The 23,161-nt window shown below is 33.4% G+C and overlaps 4 protein-coding genes across 4 annotated transcripts; 3 read left to right on the forward strand and 1 right to left on the reverse strand.

The window, feature by feature from the left end:
- Positions 1 to 799: 799 nt before the first annotated feature.
- On the reverse strand, positions 800 to 5,780 carry Bma-cwn-2 (Uncharacterized protein; the record flags this gene model as incomplete). Its single annotated transcript, XM_001899180.1, has 7 exons — positions 800 to 965; positions 1,346 to 1,524; positions 1,612 to 1,758; positions 1,991 to 2,283; positions 2,718 to 2,802; positions 4,934 to 5,096; positions 5,689 to 5,780. 7 exons carry the CDS (start codon positions 5,778 to 5,780, stop codon positions 800 to 802), a joined length of 1,125 nt encoding a protein of 374 aa, XP_001899215.1.
- Positions 5,781 to 13,659: 7,879 nt separating this feature from the next.
- Positions 13,660 to 14,811, forward strand: Bm4270 (Uncharacterized protein; the record flags this gene model as incomplete). Its single annotated transcript, XM_001899179.1, has 4 exons — positions 13,660 to 13,722; positions 13,830 to 14,005; positions 14,167 to 14,302; positions 14,707 to 14,811. The coding sequence occupies 4 exons, from the start codon at positions 13,660 to 13,662 to the stop codon at positions 14,809 to 14,811; spliced, it is 480 nt and encodes a 159-aa protein (XP_001899214.1).
- A 695-nt stretch (positions 14,812 to 15,506) lies between these two features.
- Positions 15,507 to 18,203, forward strand: Bma-unc-24 (Uncharacterized protein; the record flags this gene model as incomplete). Its single annotated transcript, XM_001899178.2, has 6 exons — positions 15,507 to 15,629; positions 15,879 to 16,043; positions 16,304 to 16,507; positions 16,869 to 17,024; positions 17,297 to 17,410; positions 17,673 to 18,203. The coding sequence occupies 6 exons, from the start codon at positions 15,507 to 15,509 to the stop codon at positions 18,201 to 18,203; spliced, it is 1,293 nt and encodes a 430-aa protein (XP_001899213.1).
- A 2,048-nt stretch (positions 18,204 to 20,251) lies between these two features.
- Positions 20,252 to 22,332, forward strand: Bma-arf-3 (Uncharacterized protein; the record flags this gene model as incomplete). Its single annotated transcript, XM_001899177.2, has 5 exons — positions 20,252 to 20,399; positions 20,588 to 20,697; positions 21,468 to 21,548; positions 21,837 to 21,953; positions 22,246 to 22,332. The coding sequence occupies 5 exons, from the start codon at positions 20,252 to 20,254 to the stop codon at positions 22,330 to 22,332; spliced, it is 543 nt and encodes a 180-aa protein (XP_001899212.1).
- Positions 22,333 to 23,161: the final 829 nt, after the last annotated feature.

Genomic DNA, 23,161 nt, shown 5'->3' on the forward strand with positions numbered 1-23,161 from the left:
TTTTATGAAATTCACAAAAATTCTGAACATTTTTTGGTTCACCAATACATAGCTCTTTTGCAATACAGTCCATGATTAAAAAACACATGAAATGAGTGAGGTAACATTATACAACGCTGATGACTAAGAGGTCGATGAAAAAGCATTTACACGACAAACGAATTTTGAACTACATTTTAGATTCACTTGAAGTCAACCTCTCTCAATCGATTTTCAATTCAAGCAATTGAAAAAAATCCATTAAGCAGTGAAAATTTTTTGTGATAGAAGAATAAAAAGATAACGAGTTAAAAAGTTTGCGCGACCTTAAAAGGTAATGATTAGAGGTGTCGACGTTTGAAAGCGTGTCTACAGTACTAAATACCAAGCTGCTGAAGCATATACAATAGCAAACAAATCAATAAAATGCAAAATTCTGGGAAACTGACAAGAAAGAGGGCAGTGGAATGCTGTGTAGATTATATAAGAAGGTTAAAACGCTTGCGGTCTATTCATATCAAAATGATATTTTAAATTCAAAAGAAGTACATATGTGCAGATTTAAAATGAGAAAACTTTTACTTAAGCCCGAAAAGTCCTATCCAAAAACATGAAAAAGCATTGGAAATTATCAGCTAACATACGTGGAATGTTGAAATTAAAGGGAGTTTCCACAACGTTTAAAGCTACGTAATAGTGAATATCATAAAAGTAATTGTGGTACAAACAATATTTCCTACAAAATCCCAGAGCTAAAATGAAGAAACATGCTTCATTGAAGGATGAGTAAGGAAGCAGTAAAACGATTTGTCTCCTTGAATTATTTACAAATATCCACCTGTGTCTGATTGACACATGTCTGACATACCACTCTGCAACACCACTGAAACTTACATTTGCATTTTGTTTCCGTTTCTTTTGTATAACTATTATATCCACGACCGCAACACAGAAAGTCGCAACTTTCGGGACCATGCGAACCTTTTCTGAAACAAAAAAGGAAAAAAAGGTTAAAGAAGGAAATATGAGGAGGAAGATTACATCAAAATATGGCTTTAGAACCATCTTCACACCGAATTAACCAGCGTACTATCAGTCCATCTCTGTTGGATAAGAACATATCCATTTCCAACAACTGTATCATACGCCTAACTGGAAGTAATCTTAATACCAATGCTTTAACCACGTTTTGACCTATTTTTTCGTCCAGTAGTCATAACTGTACCATTCATTTAGAGAAAAAAGTATGGTCTGTGGAATTTATTTCTACTGAGATATTCGTGCTTTTCTTATCATTGATGGCAAGAACTGATCCGAATTCGAGTGCAATAAAACTTAATTCTAAAGTAGTTATAGGAAAAAGAACCTGCATATTCGCCCTGTGGTACCCACTGTTCCTTGTGCTCTGTTTTCGATACAATAATCAGGACTGTCATCCAGAAAAACAAGTTCAGTTTGTAAAGCACGATTTTTCCGTCCTCCACCTCTCTCTCGATCTCTTTTTCCTGGTTGACTTTTAATTTGCATATTGCCGCGTGCATTAATCTACAAAATTCTTCTTTTATAGCATTAAATAATTAAACTAAAATATCTCCAATAAAAATAAGGCTATATTTTAAAATCATTTATCACTTGAATCCGTCTCGCAGTATGATATTTCCCCAATAAAACAGCTCCCATTTGTCGCATAGTCGGCAACTGCATCCAGCACGTTTTCATGTTACAAGAACCACTCACTCCGTGACATTTGCACTTTGGGCGAGTGTTTCGTTTTAGCAACTGAAAATTATCTTATTAAAAAACGAAAAATATGTGATGTTATCTTAAAAAAAACAAATCTTAAAAATGAGTTTCTACTACGTCTGTGAGTAATGATTTAAATTTGAATAATTTGGACATGTGGATGGCTTGAAAACAAATATTTTTAGGAGTGGAAAATGAAAGTCATGTGAAAATCCAATTATGAGCGGTTTTAATATAATTTACTAAGTAATTAACCATGAGAGCTTACCCTCCTGCCGACCTCATTGTTCCACCGGTTCATTAGTGAACGTCCGTGATCAATAGAGCGTTTGGGGAATCCCTCTTCTTTTTCTCGAACATCGATGAAGTCACGACTAAATCTGTACCCATATTCAATATTATCACCACAACCTCCCCACGTCCACTTCTCATTAACAGTACTAGGCCGTTGTGCCTGACTACAACCACATGACTGCAACAAACCGAGACGACATCGGCGACCTATCTCATGCGTTACACCAGCTGACAGAATCGAATATGTATAAGCGGCTTCTCGTGAACCTAAAAATATTCAATTTTGGGAATATTCCATTTTCAGGAATGATGATAATGATCATCCGACATTTAATCTACTGTTAAATTAATTTATCGTTTGACTGATAAAACTCTAGATGAACTGCCTTGTCTTCATTATGTTGAGACTCATGCAAAAGAAAAAGTGCACCATACATGCTTTTCACATACATGAAATTTGTCATTTCACCTGGACGGAACAACCGATATGCAACATATCAACTTTACTGTGGACTCAGACTGACTTTACCTACAGCTGTAAAAATTACACTTTTGTATTTGCATTTAAGTTCCAAAAGAAAACGTGCGTAACTGTCCGTCTGATTTCTGTAACAGCTAACACAGCGACTGCAAATATTCATTTGCCGAGTTCTCTACTTGGAATACAAAACTTGTTGGAATGACCGATTTGAAGAGCTAACCAATTTTATGAACTGGACCAAAGTAACTGGAGCCATATGGCGTAGAACAGTTCCATCGTTGGTGACGAAACTGATGTTGACATTCCTGAAAAAAACTCATGAGGACGAATAAGTATCTTGATAAGTAACTTTAAAAATTGATAGCTATCCTTTAAGAAACTTATATGGAATGACAGTTTAAAGTTTAAGTTCAAAATGCTAAGGAAAATTTCACACTTTAAAATCTAACGAAAATTCACACTTTTTATAAACACATTAATTTTTAACTTCAAATCAATCGCAGCACTATACTGTATTCTATACCTACCTGATCAAATATCTCATTATCATAATAAGAGTGCTAAACTTTATGTACAATTTTCACGTCAAGCAACACTGTTGGTAGTTATTTATAATTTTCATTGGTGAAAATTGTTTAAGAAGTATATGGTATAAAGACAAAGCAAACACATACAAGAATTTTCTTCTTACCAATGCACCACAATTTAAAAATAAGCAGAAAAAGAGCACATTAACTTTCCTTCAAATACTTTGCCTTAATTAGTTGATGATCAAATATCTCATTATCATAATGAGAGTTGATCATTTCCTCACTTTCGAGAAATTTCTTAAAACAATGAAACTGCATTAAAAACGTTACAGTTTTTATATTGGTGATCCTAGTTCAAATCTTGGTAATTTCAGTTCTGAATAACATTATTTTATGTTTAATGACATGATATGGCATATGCCGCATAATGCCGATACTCAGTGGTAACATGCACCTAGGTAGTGTTTTCATATAAATTAAACGATTAATTTTTTAAATTGATTAACTGCAATTTTTCTTCCCAGTAACATCAAAAGCAAAAAGAAATACCACTCCTACACCAATTTCTAAAATCACTGGTTTTGGATCATGTTTAGGGAAATTTGCTCAGGTAAGAAAATTATCACCTTTTGATCCTGAAAATCTTTTTACTCTTATGCCATTCGCGTTTCCTCTTTTCTAAAAATGAAAAAAAAAAATAAAAAAATAAAAAATAAATGAAAATTATCCAATAGTGGAACAAATGTGACAAAATTATGAACAACTTTTAAATTAAACGAAAAATTTCGGACCGATAATCTAAGGTAGTTTTACATTCTGATTCGCATTTTATATGCAAATAAAACAGTTTTATTCATTTCGACCTTACAAATTCTTTTTCCTATGAGTTCCTCTCTTTCTATCATGAGTTCCTCTCTTTCTATCATTCTATGTATCTACTTTAATATTCAATGATAAAACAATGCTAATGAATTATAATTAAAATCTCTTTCTAGGGAACCAGTTTACTGAATTCAAGAAACAATCAAAGTAATATTCCTCTCTTTGTCCTATCCTTCCCTGCCCCGTGTTTTTCCCTCCTCTTTTCTTTTATGCTTTTCTTCATGATTTTTGCCCAATGCTCTAAATGCAAAAATGAAGAAAATCAATGAAAGCGGTAATAAATGGAATGCTTCAGGTAACAGTTCGCTTGTTACTTAATTCGTGATGCCATAAATGGATTAACGAAATTCCCACTGTCCTTCTCTACTATCTAGCAAACACGGTCAAAGGAACTTTGCCAAACACAGCGGAGAAAGAAAATCTTGTTGATCAGTACCCAAAATCAATACATTAGATCCATCTTTGACCAGATGACTAAATTATTATCATTAAATGACCAGTAAATGATAACCACAAACGTGTAATAAAGTTTCCAACATAGTGTTCAATAGCGACATGGTGCTATACCCTCAGTCATTTCATTCTTAAAGAGACTGAGTCTATTAACTGGTTTTAGACCGTTTCAGCTATGAATTTCAAATACTATAATCTCTATCTCTTTCTCAAAAGCTCTAGTAACAAACGAGAGCCATGTTACTTAATCCATCCATGTGTTTATATATCTCCAAAAGACTAAAAAGAGATCCTACCACATTTTCGGATTGGCTTGGAACCTTCATCCTATTATGGCTAACTATGCAATAGAAGTTTCTTGACAAAAAATTTATAGTCCTTAACATAATTTATTTTTTGGCTATACCATTACTCTCCAATATTTCAGGAATACGTCTGGGAAATAATAGTAATAACGGAAACTATTATAGATTCAGTGTTTTCATTAATTTTTATCATATTAACGGTCTCAGTTTTGCTCAACTAAACTATAGAAGTGTTGTAAAACGAAACGACAAACACAGAAACTAACTGTAATTGCAGCTTTAGCACCAGCACCCACAGCAGGCATGTGATCCCGAAACAGTTCGCATATACGAGCCTGTCCTGGCGATAAGCCTTGCAAGGTTAAGCAAGTCGGTCGAGCATTACTTCCAGCTAGTAAATTTGCTGTGCTCAGTTGGGCAACTGAAGACCTATAATTTAATAAAAAAGTCATGTGATTTCAAGCAAAGCCTTTTTAAAATCATATCGGCAAATTTTAAACCAGAACATAGAATATGCAATTTTTCTTTTAGCAATTTTACGGTAACAAGAACCCAAGTTAACAAAAATTTTTCGACGAAAATTTCCAATCCCGTAACATAACTATAATTTTTTTCCATAAATGTGATTTTTTGAGAAACACAAAGAACAAGCCAGCTGATTTATCATCCATTCAAGCAATTTGTTCGTTGTTGGTAGTACGGCTCGATGTCCGATTAAACAAAATGTTCATGATATCAGACCTGTCAGTCATTTACCCATTGATTACAGCCTACTAATTGATTACGCTTACAGTGATTTGTCAAACAACTGATTTTTTATTATAACAACTTTTTAAACTTACATAATGTCTAATTTTTTTTTTAAAAAATGGATATTTTGCAGAATACGAGTGTGAAGATGTCACTACGTAAAGCATTAACTTGTTTTGTAGTTTATATTTAAAATTTCATAAATTTACGGTGCATTTAAAAATTTAATACATAAGCAAATGACAGCTTCAGCGTGAAAATTGCAACTAACCACCATGAAGCATCTATAACAGCACTGACAATTATCAAAGAGGAGAATAACAGAAGCCAGTGAATCAGTAATAAGTAGTGAATAATGCACATCTGAAAGTTTTTTTATTTTGGATTTACAGTGATTGTTTGAGCAGTACGAACAATGCAAAAGGTAGGTTATCGCATGGAAAAACTGACATTGTTGAAATACGATGGAATAATTCTTAGTTAATTAACCTATGGTGACCAAAAATATTCATCAAAATATTCAACTCTTAATATTTGCAATTCAATTAAACTATTAAAATTCTGGATATAGTTCTGCAATTACTAAATTGCTTAAAAAAGTCATGATATGCAAATGGTTACCATTTAGAATGACTTGCCAGTCTTGTTAGTTAGTTTCTTTATTTAAAAATTTGCGTTTCGAACTAATTTTAAGTTATATTTTCGATGAACACTTCGCCTTTTAAATGTTTTAATATTAATAATGCCTTGAACGCTTTTATTCTACACGTAGTTCAGCAAATTTCCTTAATTAAAATAAAACATATATATACTGCAAGTAAGGAGTGGAACAATATCGTCCGATATTTTAGCAACATTGAAAACTCTTAACCAGAAAATAAAAGGAACATTACGACTGTCGGTTTGAAACCAGCAACTGCAATAGACTACAGTGTCCACTGCCTAAACGAACTTCGAATGACTCATCGGAAACTTAGAATTATTGATTATATAAATGAATTTGAATTTTGAGGCAGCAACCTCGAGGTTTGCTTCTCTGTAAGTATTCAGAAATATGTAATATAAGAAAACTGAAAATGAGAAAGCTCAATAAAAAAAACTATGAAATTTAGAAGCAAGAAGCGAGAAATTGCAGCACCAAAGCAGAGCATTTGCTGAAGTAATGATGAGTCTAATGCAGTTTGAAGGTTTGAAGTCACCATCAGTATATATATATATATATATATATATATATATATATATATATATATATATATATATATATATATATATATGATATATGCAAAGCTATAAATTAAAGTGGAATATAGTAAACTTTATAGAAGTTCTTATAAGTGTGAGTAATGAAAACCTTTTAAGATTAGATGGCAGTTACTTCGTACTTAATCCGAATCACTGGTATTAATCTTAGATAAACAGAGGAAGAGCGATTAGGGGGGTACGAATTCAACTTCCCTGTCCATTTTGCTATATATTCTTGTTTCGAATGCAAGTGGATATCTAATAAAGTAGGCAAGTATTTGCGCTTCCCTGGATGTTAGTGTATTGGGCTGCCTAAATAGCAAACTTGAAATTCTCGGTGAATGAACCAAAATTCGCTATAACTCAAATATTTTACTTGCATATACGTTATGGCTTTGAGATAACTTTGAAACTAGATGGGTTGTGACCATATTTTTGTTTTTTTTTTATGAATTTTCCGTATTATTGCTCATATCTCATGGAAGGACATAAATTATTCCTGAAATTTGATTGAAAAGATGGAATAGTTCATTTTCACATTATACTCTTCCATTTTTCATGCAGTATTAACATAATTTCATTGTTGGGAGAATCTTTCCCAGCAAATCCATGGGAAAAAAGGAAGTACTTCATCATTTTTCCATTTGATTGATTTTTGAGTGTCATAGTATTCATGTTGCTTTTGCAGCTCATTAGGTGTTTTGGACTGGGATTTCGGACTTCCGAAATTCAGGCGCAAAATCCGAAAGGAAGCAGAAAGATAAAAGGACGGAGGAAATGGAGAAAAATTAATCCTGAAAAAACAGGAAGAGTTGGTCGTCATTTACACAGATATTATATATACCTCATATAAATCAACCATATACTAGGGACGGTTTCAAGTGTTTAGTGATTAGTGAGATTGTATAACTAGTGAGACCATATGCGTCATCCAGCTTTCTCGAATTAATAAAAAAAACTAGTTTTTGTAATAATTGTATTATCAACAGATAAATAAGAATTTAGAAAAAAAGGATGGAAAGTTCAACTTTTATTTGCTATTGTCATCATGGTATTGCTAAAACATCAATTGAACAACATTACTAAATGAAGATGGACGGTCATTGTGATCATCCAAGTATATTACTATCATATTTAATACAGACTGCCAAATATTTAGTCCATATCAATATAGCACTAGCTAGTGTTAACTATCCAATAAGTACGAGGATTGCGGTGGTCATAAGTGCATATGTAACTGTCAGATAAGTGTTAAGTGTTAATCATTGCTGTGCTGTTCAAAACAACAGCAATGTTTACTGAGTTTTCGTTTTCCACATTTCTTGGATTGTTTATCATTGAAATTTTGAAACCGATCTGTCTTCTGATTAATAAAATGGTTAATTAAAGAATAAAAATGAAAAAAAAAAGTTTGAGAACTATTGATGGAGTGTGGTAATGGATCAACACATGATCAAGTGGCAAGGCTGAGCAGAAAGGGAGAGAGCGGGATGTGAGGAAAGGAAAAATGTTTTGGTCTAATGCCCAGTCGTGGAAGTTCTGAGATTGCTAAGATTGATGATTCTTTTCTCACTTGCTCGCCTGAAAAGATTGATTGTTTCATCGATCGAACAGTTGAGAGAAACTTTCTGCACCAACATTAGGGACAGTTGGAATAAAGCAAAGACAGATAGATCGATAGATGGGTGAATGGAAGAAACAAGTCTACTACGTCCGAGAAATTATAAATGCAAAAATTTACATTCTGTTTCCAGTGTACATTTATACTGTATTGATGTTAAATTTCTTCCTGGACTAATATTTTTCTCAATAGTAATTGCAGCAACGTAGTTCCGAGGATTGATCAGCCCTGCACAAACTGAATAGAATTGAAAAAGTGATTAGTAGCTATCTTTAACATTCTCCCAAAATAACCAAATTTGATAATTTTCATGGAAAGAAACGACTTGGACGAAATTCTAAAGAAATTTTTTTCATGTAAAAAAATTTTTTTTTTCACTTTGTATAAAATTTTGTGTGCATAAATTATATTGCTTTGAAAACCTAAATTTATTTAAGATAAGGCTTAAAACACTCGTTTTGAAATATCAGTCCTATTTTTAGTATTTTTTTGAATTTATAAGGTGAAAACTATCGTATAATAACCACTATCCTAGTTCCTTGCCGTATTCAACTGTAGCTTGATTATCGCGTCACTATATCTAGAAATGCAAAGATTCGTTAATTTTCGACCTCGGCAACGCTAAACAATTAAGTATCGACAGCCTGTTGTTGTATTACAAACGGTTTTTAAAACTTACAAAAATTAATTAACAAAAAAAAAAAGAAAAAATGAAAATGAAAAGAGCAAAAATAGGGACAATTGTGATATAGGTAAAACTACGGAGAAAATGTTGTAATGTTCATAAAAGGCAGCTAGTTACCTCAAAAACATGAATTTTGGGGTAATTAGCTGTCAAATAAGACACGATTGAATAATATATCTCGTTTTAAATTTAATGCCACTGACCTAAATTAACAGTTATCCATTTAGGGAATGATTGAAATTTCTATGCATTTCTAACCTTTATAGAGTTGTAAAACAAAATTTTATTTCATAGTAAACTTTCCATATAAACATATTCTATAAAAATTTTCGGAATAGTAAGCTTTCTGCTTTCAGCATTTAGAAAACTGGTAAATTTTATTATTAGAATAAATGAAATTACGAGGATTAACGGAAACTTCTCTATGTTTCAAATAAAAAATTCAGACAGAACCTCATGCTGTCCATACTTTGAATTTAATTAGGAATATATAAAATGGAAATTGGAAGAATTAATTAAGCTGTCATGCACTGGTTGTTTAAAAGTTGTAATCAGATTTATTCCTGACTGATGTCTTCAAAGTAAGTCCGTTTGTATCACTTCCCCAAAGAAAATTAAATTCCTACGCTACTTCGGATGATGCGTAATTTTATTTCTGCATAAGTGCACAATTACTAAATTTATTGCTTTTAATAGTGGAAATTTTTTTTAAAGTACTTTTTATTTTGTTTAAATGAAGTCGAGAATATTTTATAAATTAGCTAAGAAGTATGAAACATTTTAATATTAATCATTTGTGCTCAAAATACAAATGGGACCATCACCAAATATAAAACGAAAAATATTTTACTTTGGTACGAACAGAAGTAGAGTTGAAGTCATAATGAGTGACAATTCATGTCATCTTAATATGAATTAGAAATGAATCAAGGGAAGAAAACCGGATGATAAAGAATATAATGTAGCCTGTCCACATTTAAAAAGATACCATTAATACCGACTTCTACAAATATCATTTCAAAAAATAACAGAGGAACAGAAGTGTTTTTATTGCTATTATTTGGTGGAGCACTGCTTGGAATTCAAATAAAACAATGATCAGTGGAAAAATGCTTCAAACTGAGAAGAAAAACACTTAATCTGAGTAAAAACCTTAATCCTGGTTAGGAGAAGCAAACACTGAGAAATTATGGGTACTTTCAAAGTTTAATTGCATGAAGTTAAGTTAAGAAAACCGATCATGACAATTTTTATAACATTAGAAACGATTATATAATAATTACGATAGCGCTGCAAGAAATCCTTATCACTGAATACAGTTGTGCGAAATAATTTACGCACGACAGGCACGATATTAATCAAAAAAGTTTCAACTACGAAGTATTGTTGGAAGTGTTCACTTTCTTAGAGCAAAAAAATGGAATGTTCCTGAAAGTATCAAATTCTTCATACAGTTGTAACATTACAATTATTAGCAATGATACCATTTGTCATTCATACATTTTTATGGAAAAGAAACAATCTATCATAATAAATAAATGAAATCTGCCATTATTTGCTACACCATTTCGATTAATTAAGTTATTTATTTACAACAATTTAGTGTACAATAATGTGAACAGAAAGCCAATAAAGCAAAAGCTTTTTCATAGTTTTTTTTTAGCTTCAATTTTGATTATCAGTTCTTCGTTATAGGACGACATGAGCTAATGCTTAATAAAAAATAAAACTCTGAATCCATTGTAATTGTAGCATATTACATTTATGTGTAAATCTAAAGCTTGCATTTCACATTTCTATGCATTTCATAATTTTATTCACGACACTCTTGATTTAAAATAATTGCTAAATAAAGTAGTTTTTAAATTCACACTTAAACGCTACAGAAATATAATCGTTGTTACTGATACAATAAACTGCGAGAGTGAAATCAGTAATTAGCCCGATGCATTGGCTGCCAGAATAATGTGTTTGTTACACAGCTAAACAGAAAAGAAATAATAAATTGCGATTCAGATACTCAGATGCCTTCTGCTGCAAAACAGTGCAAATATTAGCCTGTTGCAGTAAATCAAATTGGGTGATAGTTTTACTGCTCATACCACACCATCCTAAGAGCTATCTCTTTTGCCTCTTTCTTCAACTCTTGACACTTTTTTCTTTTTAGGGTTAGAGGTCTTACTGATTACTTTCATTCATATTTTCTGCATTTGCTCAATTTAGATGACGTTATTTAAACAGAAATGGAAATTTGTGTCTGAAAATAATTATGTCGCTTATTATTGTTGATTTTAAAAGATGAAAAAAATGATTTTCAATCGTTGCATTTGACATAGGTCTACAGAAATTTTCACTTATTGCAACTTTATTAGAATAAAGCAGCTTATACCAGTAACGAGCGGTATAATTAAATGGATCTTGTCTGCAAGAAGAAATATTTTAATTATTCGTTAAAATAATCATGCAGTTAAGTAGGGCTACGTTAGCGCGAAAAAGTGCTGGAAAACGAAACAAAAGCCAGTGGAAGACGACTGAGGAAATTAAAACCCAAATAAACTAGTTATTTCCAGAAGTTAGTGTATTTGCTTCCTCTTCGACAACGTTTCGTAAATCCAATTCAGCTGCCGAATAGATGTCGTCCAGTACTAGCGACGACTTCTACTGTTGGGCGATAGCTTGCAATTGAATGAAAACAACTAATTTTGAAAATTTTCGATAAGACTGAGTTGAATTAATGCACCCATTGCAATAAGTCCCAGTGTCCCTGAGAAAAAAAAGCCTCACGAATCTCAAACTCTCACTATTTACCTAATTAACTGGACAGGGAAAATGAATGAAATGCCAAGGATGCCGCACCAGCAACGCCTTGCTGCGAGGGAGATATTGCGCGATATGGAAATACGAAATGGACCTAATGACACTGTTTGCATTTCTGATTATATGCTTATCAGTTTATTACATCTTCCAAACGACTGCCCAGCAGAACTGTTTGCCAAATCTTTTCCTTCTCTCCACTCTCCCCATCCTAATGTTTGCTCATCCTCCGTGCACTTCACATTTACTGTTAATCAAGCCCTCAGATTCTCTATTCCTAAGAGTTTTAATTCACATTCTTTCAGTAATTTAACGGGATAAACGGACGAGTAACAAGAGAAAAGGTCTGTTGCTAATGAATGATGATACGAAATAAAACAACTTTATTGAATTTCAGAACAGTCTGTTTGTTTTGACAAATAACTCTGCACCACTATTTTCATCAAATGTAAGTGAAAAAGATTTGAGACATGCAGAAATGCTAGAAATGATATTATTATAAGAGAAGAATTATAATAATAGAAGTATTTGTTGTTATAATATAAAAGAAGTATCAGTTAATTCTATAAGAATACTCCGAAACTTATTAACTGATTTTGGAGTTTTGAAACTCTTCACAAAGAGATTTCGTAAAAAAAATGATAAAATGTTTTTTTTTTTTTATGAAACAACCTCGAAAAATTAATTTAATACAATAGAATTGATCAAGCGGACACTCCGTCTGCTTCTGTCCGTATTTTAAACAATAATCGGAAAAATGGAGTTAAAAATTCAATTTATTTCGATACATAAAATGACTTAAATCTGAATCCATCGATTTGGATAACAATTCAAAAAAAGCAGCTAACATTTGAACTGGCGAGTAGTATATCAGAAAGCAGTGCATGCACCACTTAACATTTCAGCAGATTTTTCCATCGTCTTCTGTGATTGTTATGATATGACGATGTGCTTTTATTTTATCCAAAGTGTTTAAGACACCTGGAAGAGGCTGAAAGATCAAAAATGAAATCCGTATCAGCCAAGCATATACCTTATGAAATTGGAAAGCTCTCCGTTTCATGGTAACAGTATCATAGGATAGCCTTAAAAAAGAAAAATGATAGTTCGACAGACATCTCAAAAACATCTAATTTGTGCTTTGACAAACTAGAAATAATTACTGAAATGAGGAAACTGAAAAAGAAGAATTCCTGTGTCTCTAAGTTCGAAATGTAATCCAAAATGGGTAGTTTATCAGCAGAGTAAAACCAGAATGAAAGTTAGGTAGAGGTCAAAAGCGAAAACAGGAATTTGAAGGTACGAGTTTTGCTGAGCAAAAATTCAGTCGACATTAAGAGTTCAATACACTTAAAGAGTTTGTGCTAATATGGAAAAGACTAATAGATTCCTCATGCATATATCTAATTTAGTCCAGTGCATGTGATTTATTTTGCAACTATTCCAAATGTTGACATTTTTAATGAAAAAAGGAAAGAAAAAAATTCCGTTTTTTTCTCGCTTCTCTAGTAATACTATTCTGAAATTAGTCACTGCTCTTAACAAACAAATTCAAGTTTGGATAAATCAGAAACCTAAAATTACTTACACAATTTACCGAAAAGACATTATATTGGAGAATTTTGTGCTACACGCATTAGTTAATAAACAGCCTGACCAATCATCATGGCTGTCGGGTCACCCTGATATTTTTTTTTCATTCATTTCTCGTTTATATTAGAATGGAAAAAAATTTCCCTAAAAATTTACTAAAATACTATTAAATGAATTCTTAACTTATTTCTTGTAAAAATAAATGCAGAAAAACGAATCCGTTACTTCATTGTTTATCAAATTGAAAGCTGCGTGTGGTGAAAACAAAATTAATTTTATGGGATAGAATGAAATTCACTTCTAGCGCATCAGAGCGTAATTTCTTACTCAGGATAGAACCAAGAGATAAAGTAGTCTGCTCCTTTTTTAAATGATTATTTATAGTTGGAAAACTGTAGCAATTGAGACAGAAATCGCTCGAAAAAAAAAAAAAATCTCGCTGATCACTAAATTTTAGCTTACATTTACTGGTGATGTTACGGGCGAGATACATACTATTATAAAACTAACAAATAAAAGTGATTCACGACAAGCATTCAAAATAAAGTGTACAAGGAATGATTTATTTCGTATAAGGCCAGCTACGGGAATCCTCGATTATGGGCAGACGATCCGTATTGATATTACTTACAAGTCCAGCATCTTTTATTTTCATATTTCACTGTCTTGTTTTCATCAAATAAGAAACTGCAGGGAGGGAGTTGGCAGAAAAAGCAGTATTTTTAGTTACTGCATAATAAGCGTAATTTTTGACACTTTATATGAAAAAAGAGTTTAATAATGGTTTTTTGTAGATGCGTTAACAATCAAGTACCGGAATCTGATAGACATCACTTTGGTATCTATCATATACCAGCACCGGAAGGAGCAACATGCGCTGGTGCTTGGGCTGAACATTATGGGCCTCCACAAGGAGAACTTCGAATGAAAGTATGTGTTTAATAGTATACTTCTGCAGTTAATGAAGTTCTCATTTAAATTTTCTAATTTCTGTCCTGGTACTAAAGATATGATTTAATGAAATTTAACTATACCGATGACACAGCAGTTACTAGATTTCGGTGTGTATCTTCAGTATTCAGGCTAATATGAAGGTCAGGCAAATGGTTTCTAGAAGTTTGCTGTGAAACCGTGTCGTTTAAATCTTTCACTAAGTAGGTGACCGGCGATTTTACATATGTAACCTATCTCCTACCGCTTCTACTGCATGTATGTGCCGGGATTCTATCAGCTACTTATTATTTGCTTTAATTCCATTCTGACTGAAGTTTTTAAGAAGCATGCAGCGAATATTCGAACTGAATTTATGATACATATAGTCAATATTGCTTTAGGTCTTTTTTCAAAACGCAAAAGAACGATCACCATCTAAAAACAGTAACGAGAATGCAAATGCCGAAAATTCAAATTCAAAAAAAACAGGAATAAATGAAGCATGATAGTTCCATTCGAAATGTACAATTAAATAAAATTGAGCAAATATAATAAAGCTAAGTAAAAATTATTAGTCGGATCATATCAATTGCATTTATCAGCCATTTCAGGTTATTTTTTCTTTTCAGTTCATTTCTCATAGAATATTGCTTACAAAATCCCTCCAATCACTATTTTGCATTAATAATCGATTACCACTTTGATCATACCCATCAATAATCGATTATACTTTGATCATATTCTTTCTTGCTTAGAATCGTAGATTAAAAGTATACTATTAGTGCTAATGCAGAAATCAAACGCAGGGACTGAAACTGTCAAGAGACTTCCCATTTCCTAATGCATCACAACGAAGTGTTTTATTCTCGCATTACTGAGTGACAGACACGAGATTCCCTTCACCTGGCATTCTGCTCTATTAAGAGTTAGCTTCAAATCAGACAGAGTTCTTTCTAGCTGTGCAGTCAATTACCACGCACTTCTCATCTAATGCAGCAGCCAGCTCGTACGCTTTTATCTTCGCTGTTAGCTGCCAGTGGAGGCCGTGCAGTTGTTGTTGATGGCTGACTTATTGCTATTGATCGGTGGAGGGTATTCCTCACTGGTATTATTGTGTTCTTCCAGCCAAATCCATCTAAATAACGGTGATCCTGAGTTTGCGCATCAATCCGAAATATTTGAGAAACACTAAAAGAGAAGAATGAATGAAGAAGCTTTGAAAGAGGAGGATTGGCGTTATAAATATCGTTCAGCTTTCACCTACGCTCCGTATAATGATCTCGACAAAATGGGATACAAGGCTCCGAAACGTTATTCAACTCAGGTTTGTTGTTATGGTTATTGAATTTTATTTTTCCATTGTTACTCATTTCCTTCGAAATGAAATCGCAGCCGTCGGTGATTACGTTAAATTTGTGATATATCTGCCAATTATGAAGATACGGTATTCTGTTTTTCGGAAAGATCGAGAGTCAAGAAGTGTACGCTATTAACTTTCCAGAAATCTTGGAATGTTGTTAGATTCAAGATAATTTACGAAGATGAAACAGTTCGTTTCAGTTGCTGTTTATAGATTGGTCCACGATACTGCCGGTATTCCTACTCTGCTACTGGGATAGAACTTATGGAAAGAACGCCACCTACTGCACATACCGCTGCCGTGGAAAGTATTTTTGTTGTATTGGCATTTCTGCTGTTTCTAATGACGCTTCCTTTTTCCCTTATTTTTTCACTGAAGGTTGTTTCTTAAACCCTTTATTATATTATGACATTATGTATGCTGGTCTCATTTTAAATGCCTGTTTGTGACATGTATGAATTTCTAACTTCAACATTTAATTAAGGCTATTTCGACCCGTTTAGTTCCGGATTTATATTTACTAGATCCAATGATGAAGTATGTTCAGTTTAAATAGTCCGATGGTTTTGGTTTCTGAAGAAACCGCTGAAAATGCCGAAAGGATAGTACATTTTACTTTTCAATTTAGTAAATTTCAGTTTGTTGGTGATTTTGAACAACTTGTTGTACTCCGGCTTGGTCGAGCACAAAAAATACGTGGGCCAGGTGCAACTGTAGTGCTACCATGTATAGATACGTTCACAAAAGTGGATCTTCGTGTGAATGCATTTAACGTACCGCCTATGCAAATAATAACTTTTGATCGGGGTCTAGTGGAGCTTGGAGCTACTGTTTTCTCGCAAGTAAAAGTTGATCTGCTTATCTTGAATCACTTTACTTTCAAGACCAAAATAGTGAAAAATAGCGAATAATATATCATAACTAATTGTCAGAAGTCTGCTTTGTGGATGATTCATGTGGGGTGGTTCCATCAGTAGCACTTTACATTTCATTTACGAGCAATTGCAGCATCTCTCCTGGATATGCTTCCCTTGACTAAATCTAAAGAGACGAAGTTATTGGGTGCCATATCTTCTTGGATTGCTTGAAATTTTCAGGACTTGTTCTCAGTAATTCTCTACTGTTATCACCATTATGCTTTATTTAGAATCATAAGAGGAGACAGAGGAGATTGTCGTTATTAGCTTTTGTCAAACTGTTTAGGTGAAAGACGCACTGGCAGCAGTTTGTGCAGTGCAAGAACGAAATCGATCAACCCGTGTCTTATCTGTTGCAACGCTGCATCGTTTGGTTTGTAAACGACGAGTTAATGATGTCACATCGAGCTTAGGTCGTAGACAGTTATGCGAGAACCTTCAGGTCCTTAAATTTTTAAAAATGTTTTCAGTCATCCTTAGCATAATGACAAGACAATTGCAAGGAAATAAGTTTTCAAGACCGAGTTTTTAGAGACGAACTGATTAGTTACTCGTATACTTTTTCTTCCAGATTCGTAACTAAATTAAATAAAAAAACTATTTTAAATGAGAGTTATGAAAGAAACGATTTAGAAATTTTAGAGTGCGTTCTGAAATAACTCTAACAGTTCAATCCGCCGTTTGCATGTGCCAATTATAACGATTTTTATGCAGGTTGAACTTGGCGTGCTCACGACTGCCTGGGGTGTTGAAATCACTAAAATAGAATTATCGGACGTTAAAGTGATTAAAGAAGGCGAGAACATGACTTTAGCTGCATTCAATAAAGTAGGTTGGTCATGTGTTGGCATTATCACTTACATTAGCTACAATCATAATTTTGCAACTTTGATTTAAACTCTCGAAGTATTTGCATTTTCTTTTTCGGATACAAAAATGAGAACCAAACTTTTATGATGCAACCATTAACTTTGTACAATAAACTAAAATCTGAAACTTGATGATTATGCTAATCCTGCAAGATCCATACAAACAGATAACAAGTTTGTGTTATTTGTGAGACAGACAGTAATTCGAATCTGAAGTTTAGGTATTGAAATCGGAACTAGGTTCTCGAATCATTGAAACGGTGAAAGGAGCAGCACAGGAATTTGTTGTACAACAAGAGCAAAAACGACAACCAGATCATCAGCAAATCGGAAGTGATACAGAAAAGGACAAAACTGATTTATTTGGAGCAGTGTTATGCGAAGAGGACGAATTAAGATACGTTTTAAATGATTCATTAGAAAATTTGGATATTGACCGTTTGCTCTGTTCTTTAACAATGGTTATCGATAAGCAATTGGTCGCCTCTGTAGGATATATCTTCCAAGTGAACTGTATTGGATTTGGTGAATTTTATGTGGATTTAAAAAACGGCTCTGGGAAGTGTTGCAAAGGTATCAATTCGACAGCTGATGTTGCTTTGTGCTTGAATCGTGAGCTGCTGTTTAGAATTTTAAAGAAAGAAGTAAGTCCAATGCAGGCTTATTTGAATGGTTCCTTACGAATACTGGGCTCAGTGAAAGCAGCTGTTAGACTAACCTTACTATCGGATCGTTTTAACTGTTTGCTGTAATGACTATGAAAAATTGTCTATCTGACCTATTGAAGGATTTTTCATTTGAAATGTTACTGTTGTAAATCTCCAAATTTTAGAGTTTTTCCTACGCTTTAAGCTCGTATGTTACTTAACGTCTTGAATGAATAGACCCCTTTTCCTGTATTTCGAGCAATTAGCTGCTTATTTTGGAAGCTTTTTATTTGATTATGAAGTGATATTTGGTGATTAAGATAAATTCTTATCTAATTCCTTTCCAAATAATGTATCCTATCGTCTGCTTTGCTCGGTCTATGTGAGTAATTAAACATACTACTTGAAATGGATTAAGCCTAACTGGATTTATTATATGACATTAAATGTTTAAGAAACGCGACCAACACTAAGCGAATTTTCAGTACTATACTGCCAAGTAACTGGAATGTGATTATACGTTGTGTGCAACTACTTCACTCTAAAATTACCTGCCACAGTATGCTTTTTCTAAGTATTATTGTGGCTGTGATATTTAAAAAAGTTAGCAAACTGAAAAAGTGGCTAAACCCATCTCAAGTTCTAAGGCAAAAGTTTTAGATTGTAGATTATATTGGTGAGGTCCAAGGGTTTTTTCTACGCAAGCTTAAATTTAAACTGCTTAGATCTGATTTCGTCATTTACCTCGCTCCCGTTCATATCAGAATCTATTTTTTCAACTATCCGAGTGGATACTTATTTAGGGAACCATGAATCCGAAGGTTTCAGCAAGCCCACCATTTCAGAGATTGCCAGTTCGATTTCGAAACGACGTTTCTGTTTTGTCTGTGGTTATCTTATGTCATCTCCCCTTGGAATTTACTGCACTGTTTAGTCTGATTGCTCAATGTTTGCGCAGTTTCATTTCCAAAATTCTTCATGAAGTCTGTTGAGTTTTATCAGCTGAAACAGTCATGTCTTCTTAGAAAATCCTAATTTTGCTCAGCAGTGAAATTTAATGGTACTACTAAATGTTGTCCTCTACAACATGTTTCGTCTTTGCTGGGAGCGCTAGGAAGAAAACAGTCATGACAACCGTGGTCTGAGCAGTTTCATAAAGGCTATTTGTGTCACGGTCGACGTGGGACTTCTTTATTATTGTATTTGGAGGAGTTACGTTGATTGGTCATATGGCGGGGTGGTGGGTTTCGCTTGACTGAATAACCAGAAGTTGGATGTTGGGTAGGGAGGACTTTTATTTTTGGCCTACTACGTAAATGGGGTTATGAGAACTTTCTAGTGTTTGTCGTTGAACTTTTGCAGATCGTTCAGTTAGGGTCATATCTAGCAGTGAATCGCGTTGTCTGCAGGAATATAATGTGGCGTATGATATCTTAGAACTTAAGAAATTGACAGTTTTGTCTCATAAAAATGGAATGGATTTTGTTTATTAAAAAAACTACCTTCCCAACTCAATGAGGCTAGCAAGGCAGAGTATAATGATTTGTCGCTTTATCTCCTCGCGATTTATTTGGTTGACAGTAAAAGCACTGAAGATTTGTAAGAAACGGAAGGGGACAGATCGTTTAGAAATATCTCGCTATTATACACTTGTTGATGAACTGGAAGTATTCGTTCACAAAAGGGAATTTAATCATTATCTATTTATAGCAGTCATATTTTTAATTACGGCTGTTATATACTCAAACCTATTGTCGTACAACCTGAATAGTGGGTTGTGCATTCTGGTTTTGAAACTCTAGACTAAGTCGTTCTCCAAGCGATATCGAACCACTAATAAAAGGTCGTTTTGTGTGTTTTGAATTGGGTTCTTTTGCTATTTTTATAGTTATCGAAATATTAGAATATATAAAACCTCTGAGCGAATGATTTATACTCCTGCTATATTTTTATTGATAACAAAATGATTTTCTGCGATTTTTAAACTTAACTCAGGATGCTTTTCAACCAAAAGATTTTTGCATTTGTTTTGTGTAAAGTTGTCTGTATTAATTCGTTTATTAAATAGAACGTTCATCGCTCCATTGTTCCCCAACACGATCGAGTGTGAAGTTATTGCAGACAATATTTGACCGGAGAAAAATTGGTTTATAATGGGGCTGACGATATCAGGCCTCTTTGGGCGTCTCTTTGGCAAGAAGCAGGTACGAATTTTGATGGTTGGTTTGGATGCTGCAGGGAAAACGACCATTTTGTATAAATTGAAGTTGGGTGAAATTGTTACTACTATTCCAACTATTGGTTTGTTTGTCTTCGTTTAATTAATAACTGTGAATGTTTTGAAGGCATCATAATTATTATTTTATACATATTTACGTATAAATCAAACAATGTTGGTGATGAGGCCGAGTAAAGTAACCGTTTATTTTGTTTTTGGTAACAAATGCTAGGGAAATGGAACATAAAAGAGACTAATAAATTGATTGCAGGATTTAATGTGGAAACAGTAGAGTATAAGAATATTTCTTTCACAGTTTGGGATGTTGGCGGTCAAGATAAAATCCGCCCACTTTGGAGACACTATTTCCAAAATACACAGGTGATTTTTCAACGAGACTGTTTTCAATTCTTTTTATTCATTGTATCTGCAAAGTTATTTTGTTATTACTACAGATTTTTCTCAGGTACAGTATACTTTTTAATTGATTTTGAAAATCTGATACTTCAACTAGGGGAGAGGTGGACATCCAGAACTGGCGCAATTTTAGGAAATATTCGATTAGGGCGAACTTGGCCTGCTGTGTTTCTGGCTGGGGTTTTCGTCACTAGGAATTTTAATAAATCGGAAAACTCCGGAAACGCAAGAATAAGTTATTCTAAGATGCAGTTAGAGATGACTGTACTAAATGGATAAAAGAGAAAAATCAATTAAGCTATGCATACTGATGTGTACCTACAAATCATTTTACAGGTACACATTTTATGTATATAAATTTGTAACTTTTTCAAATTCAGTTTAAAATTCGACTGATAGAAGTAACGTTTCAAGATCATCTCACAATAGTACGCCTTATTTCTCAGCTGATTTTTATTTCTCAAGCATCAATAATTCTATCAAGTTAGATTGGTTGACTTGGATTCTGATTGCACAGTCAGCACTTCATGTAATTTATCGATCCGGTTACAGATATCTTCCAGATTAAGAATTCGTTGTTGGTTAAAAGACATCAAAAAAATGTTTTACTGTGAATATCGGCTTGTCTAATTGGAATATGTTCTCAAATGAAAATTCGACTTGAGTGGTTATTGTTTCACAAAGGATTTGTCTTTTATTTGGGTTGTGGCAACGTGTATTGTTGCGTGTTGCAGGGCTTAATCTTTGTTGTCGATAGCAACGACAGAGAACGTATTGAAGAAAGCCGAGCTGAACTGCATAAGATGCTTTCGGAGGTTTCTACATTTTTACGTTTCTCATTGAATACGAAAATGCATTTTGTTGTGAGAAGTATCAGTAGTTCATTACTTATTTTTACAGATTTTACAAAGAGTTAGAGAATTTTATTCTTTGCCTGGTGCGACTACTTTGCTATTGAATAACTTTTTGAGCTAACTGGGATTTCATTTTTTTGAAGAAATTCTGCTTTGTTTGTTGTGCTATCAGAAAATTTGCATCAGTTCGTCTTTATTTTATTTTTTTTTTCGTGCTTCTGAGAAGTTCATCATTATTGGTTTTTTCAGGACGAACTTCGAGATGCTACTTTGCTTGTTTTTGCAAATAAGCAAGATTTGCCAAATGCTATGAGTGCCGCTGAATTAACTGATAAGCTTGGTCTTCATAATCTGCGATCACGACAGGTTGGGCTTTCTTTTATGGTTTTAAGAGTTTCCTTAGTTCTTCGGGAATTTTCATCTTTCTGTTACAGAGCACTTTTTAACAGTGTCGGCATGAAATAATGAGGTGAACTTAGTCAGTTTAAAGATCTGTATCAAAAGCAGTCTTTATATGCCATAATGTATTATTGGCATGTAGATTTAATGGTAGTAGTGTGAATCGTTAGAAATGTTTTTTTCGTAATGATAGTAGAGTATCTTAAATATTTTATAATAATGTGTCATTTGAGCTGCATAATTTTTTTTCCCGTTGCAGTGGTATATCCAAGCAACTTGTGCAACGCAAGGACATGGTCTATATGAAGGTTTGGATTGGCTTTCGAACCAACTTTCAAAAAGCTAAATCCATTGCCTTCCTTCACAGTGCTCTTTTCGATGTTACTAACGCGTTATTTTCAATTATTTATTCTTATGATTATCACTGCAGTCATTATCACAATTCTTTGTTATGACTGAGGGAATGAACAATAGAGACGTTCTGTTGTTTTTTCCATAGTAAAAATTGTTTTCTTTATTTTGTTTCATTCTTTTTGTTAAATTGGCATACAGAATATGTGTTTATCTGACAAAAGTGCTCCTAAACATTTTTTTTGAATGTTAGCAACGCATATGTTTTCTTTCCTCGTTTTATCACTTCCTTTTTTTCGTAGAAGGTGAGAAATATTTCAGTCTTCAGAAAATCTTATGAAAAATCCTCCATCTTATGGTATGAGAATCATCGCAGCACTACAGTATATTATTAATTTCACTAGTTTAAACTGATCCAACAATATTTCCTTTCACACTGTTGATTTTTATTGACGGTGCTTTTCTATAGCTACTTTGATTTCAATAAATCACTAATTCCATTTTTTTCCTTAATATCGAGTTCTTGCATTTCTTGGGAACACTTTTTCATGGTCCTGAATAAATTTATTACCGGTTTCTTACTACTCTGCGATATTTCACTGCGTCTCATAGTAATAGTAAGAATTTCCTAATGTTTGCCACTTCGGGATCCGAAGTTTTCTGTAAATATTTTATTCGTTATCTTCATGTTAAAATCTGGGGTGTCTTTGATTTAACTGTTACAAAACTATGGCATCCCTCTCGAGGTAATGTGTGGTTTTATGTGCATTGTGTACATAACTGGGCAATAAATCCACAATGTGAACGGTCACAAAGAACTACGG

Source organism: Brugia malayi (genome assembly GCF_000002995.4).
Source record: "Brugia malayi strain FR3 genome assembly, contig: Bm_v4_ChrX_scaffold_001, whole genome shotgun sequence".
In the NCBI taxonomy this organism is placed as follows: Eukaryota; Metazoa; Nematoda; class Chromadorea; order Rhabditida; family Onchocercidae; genus Brugia; species Brugia malayi.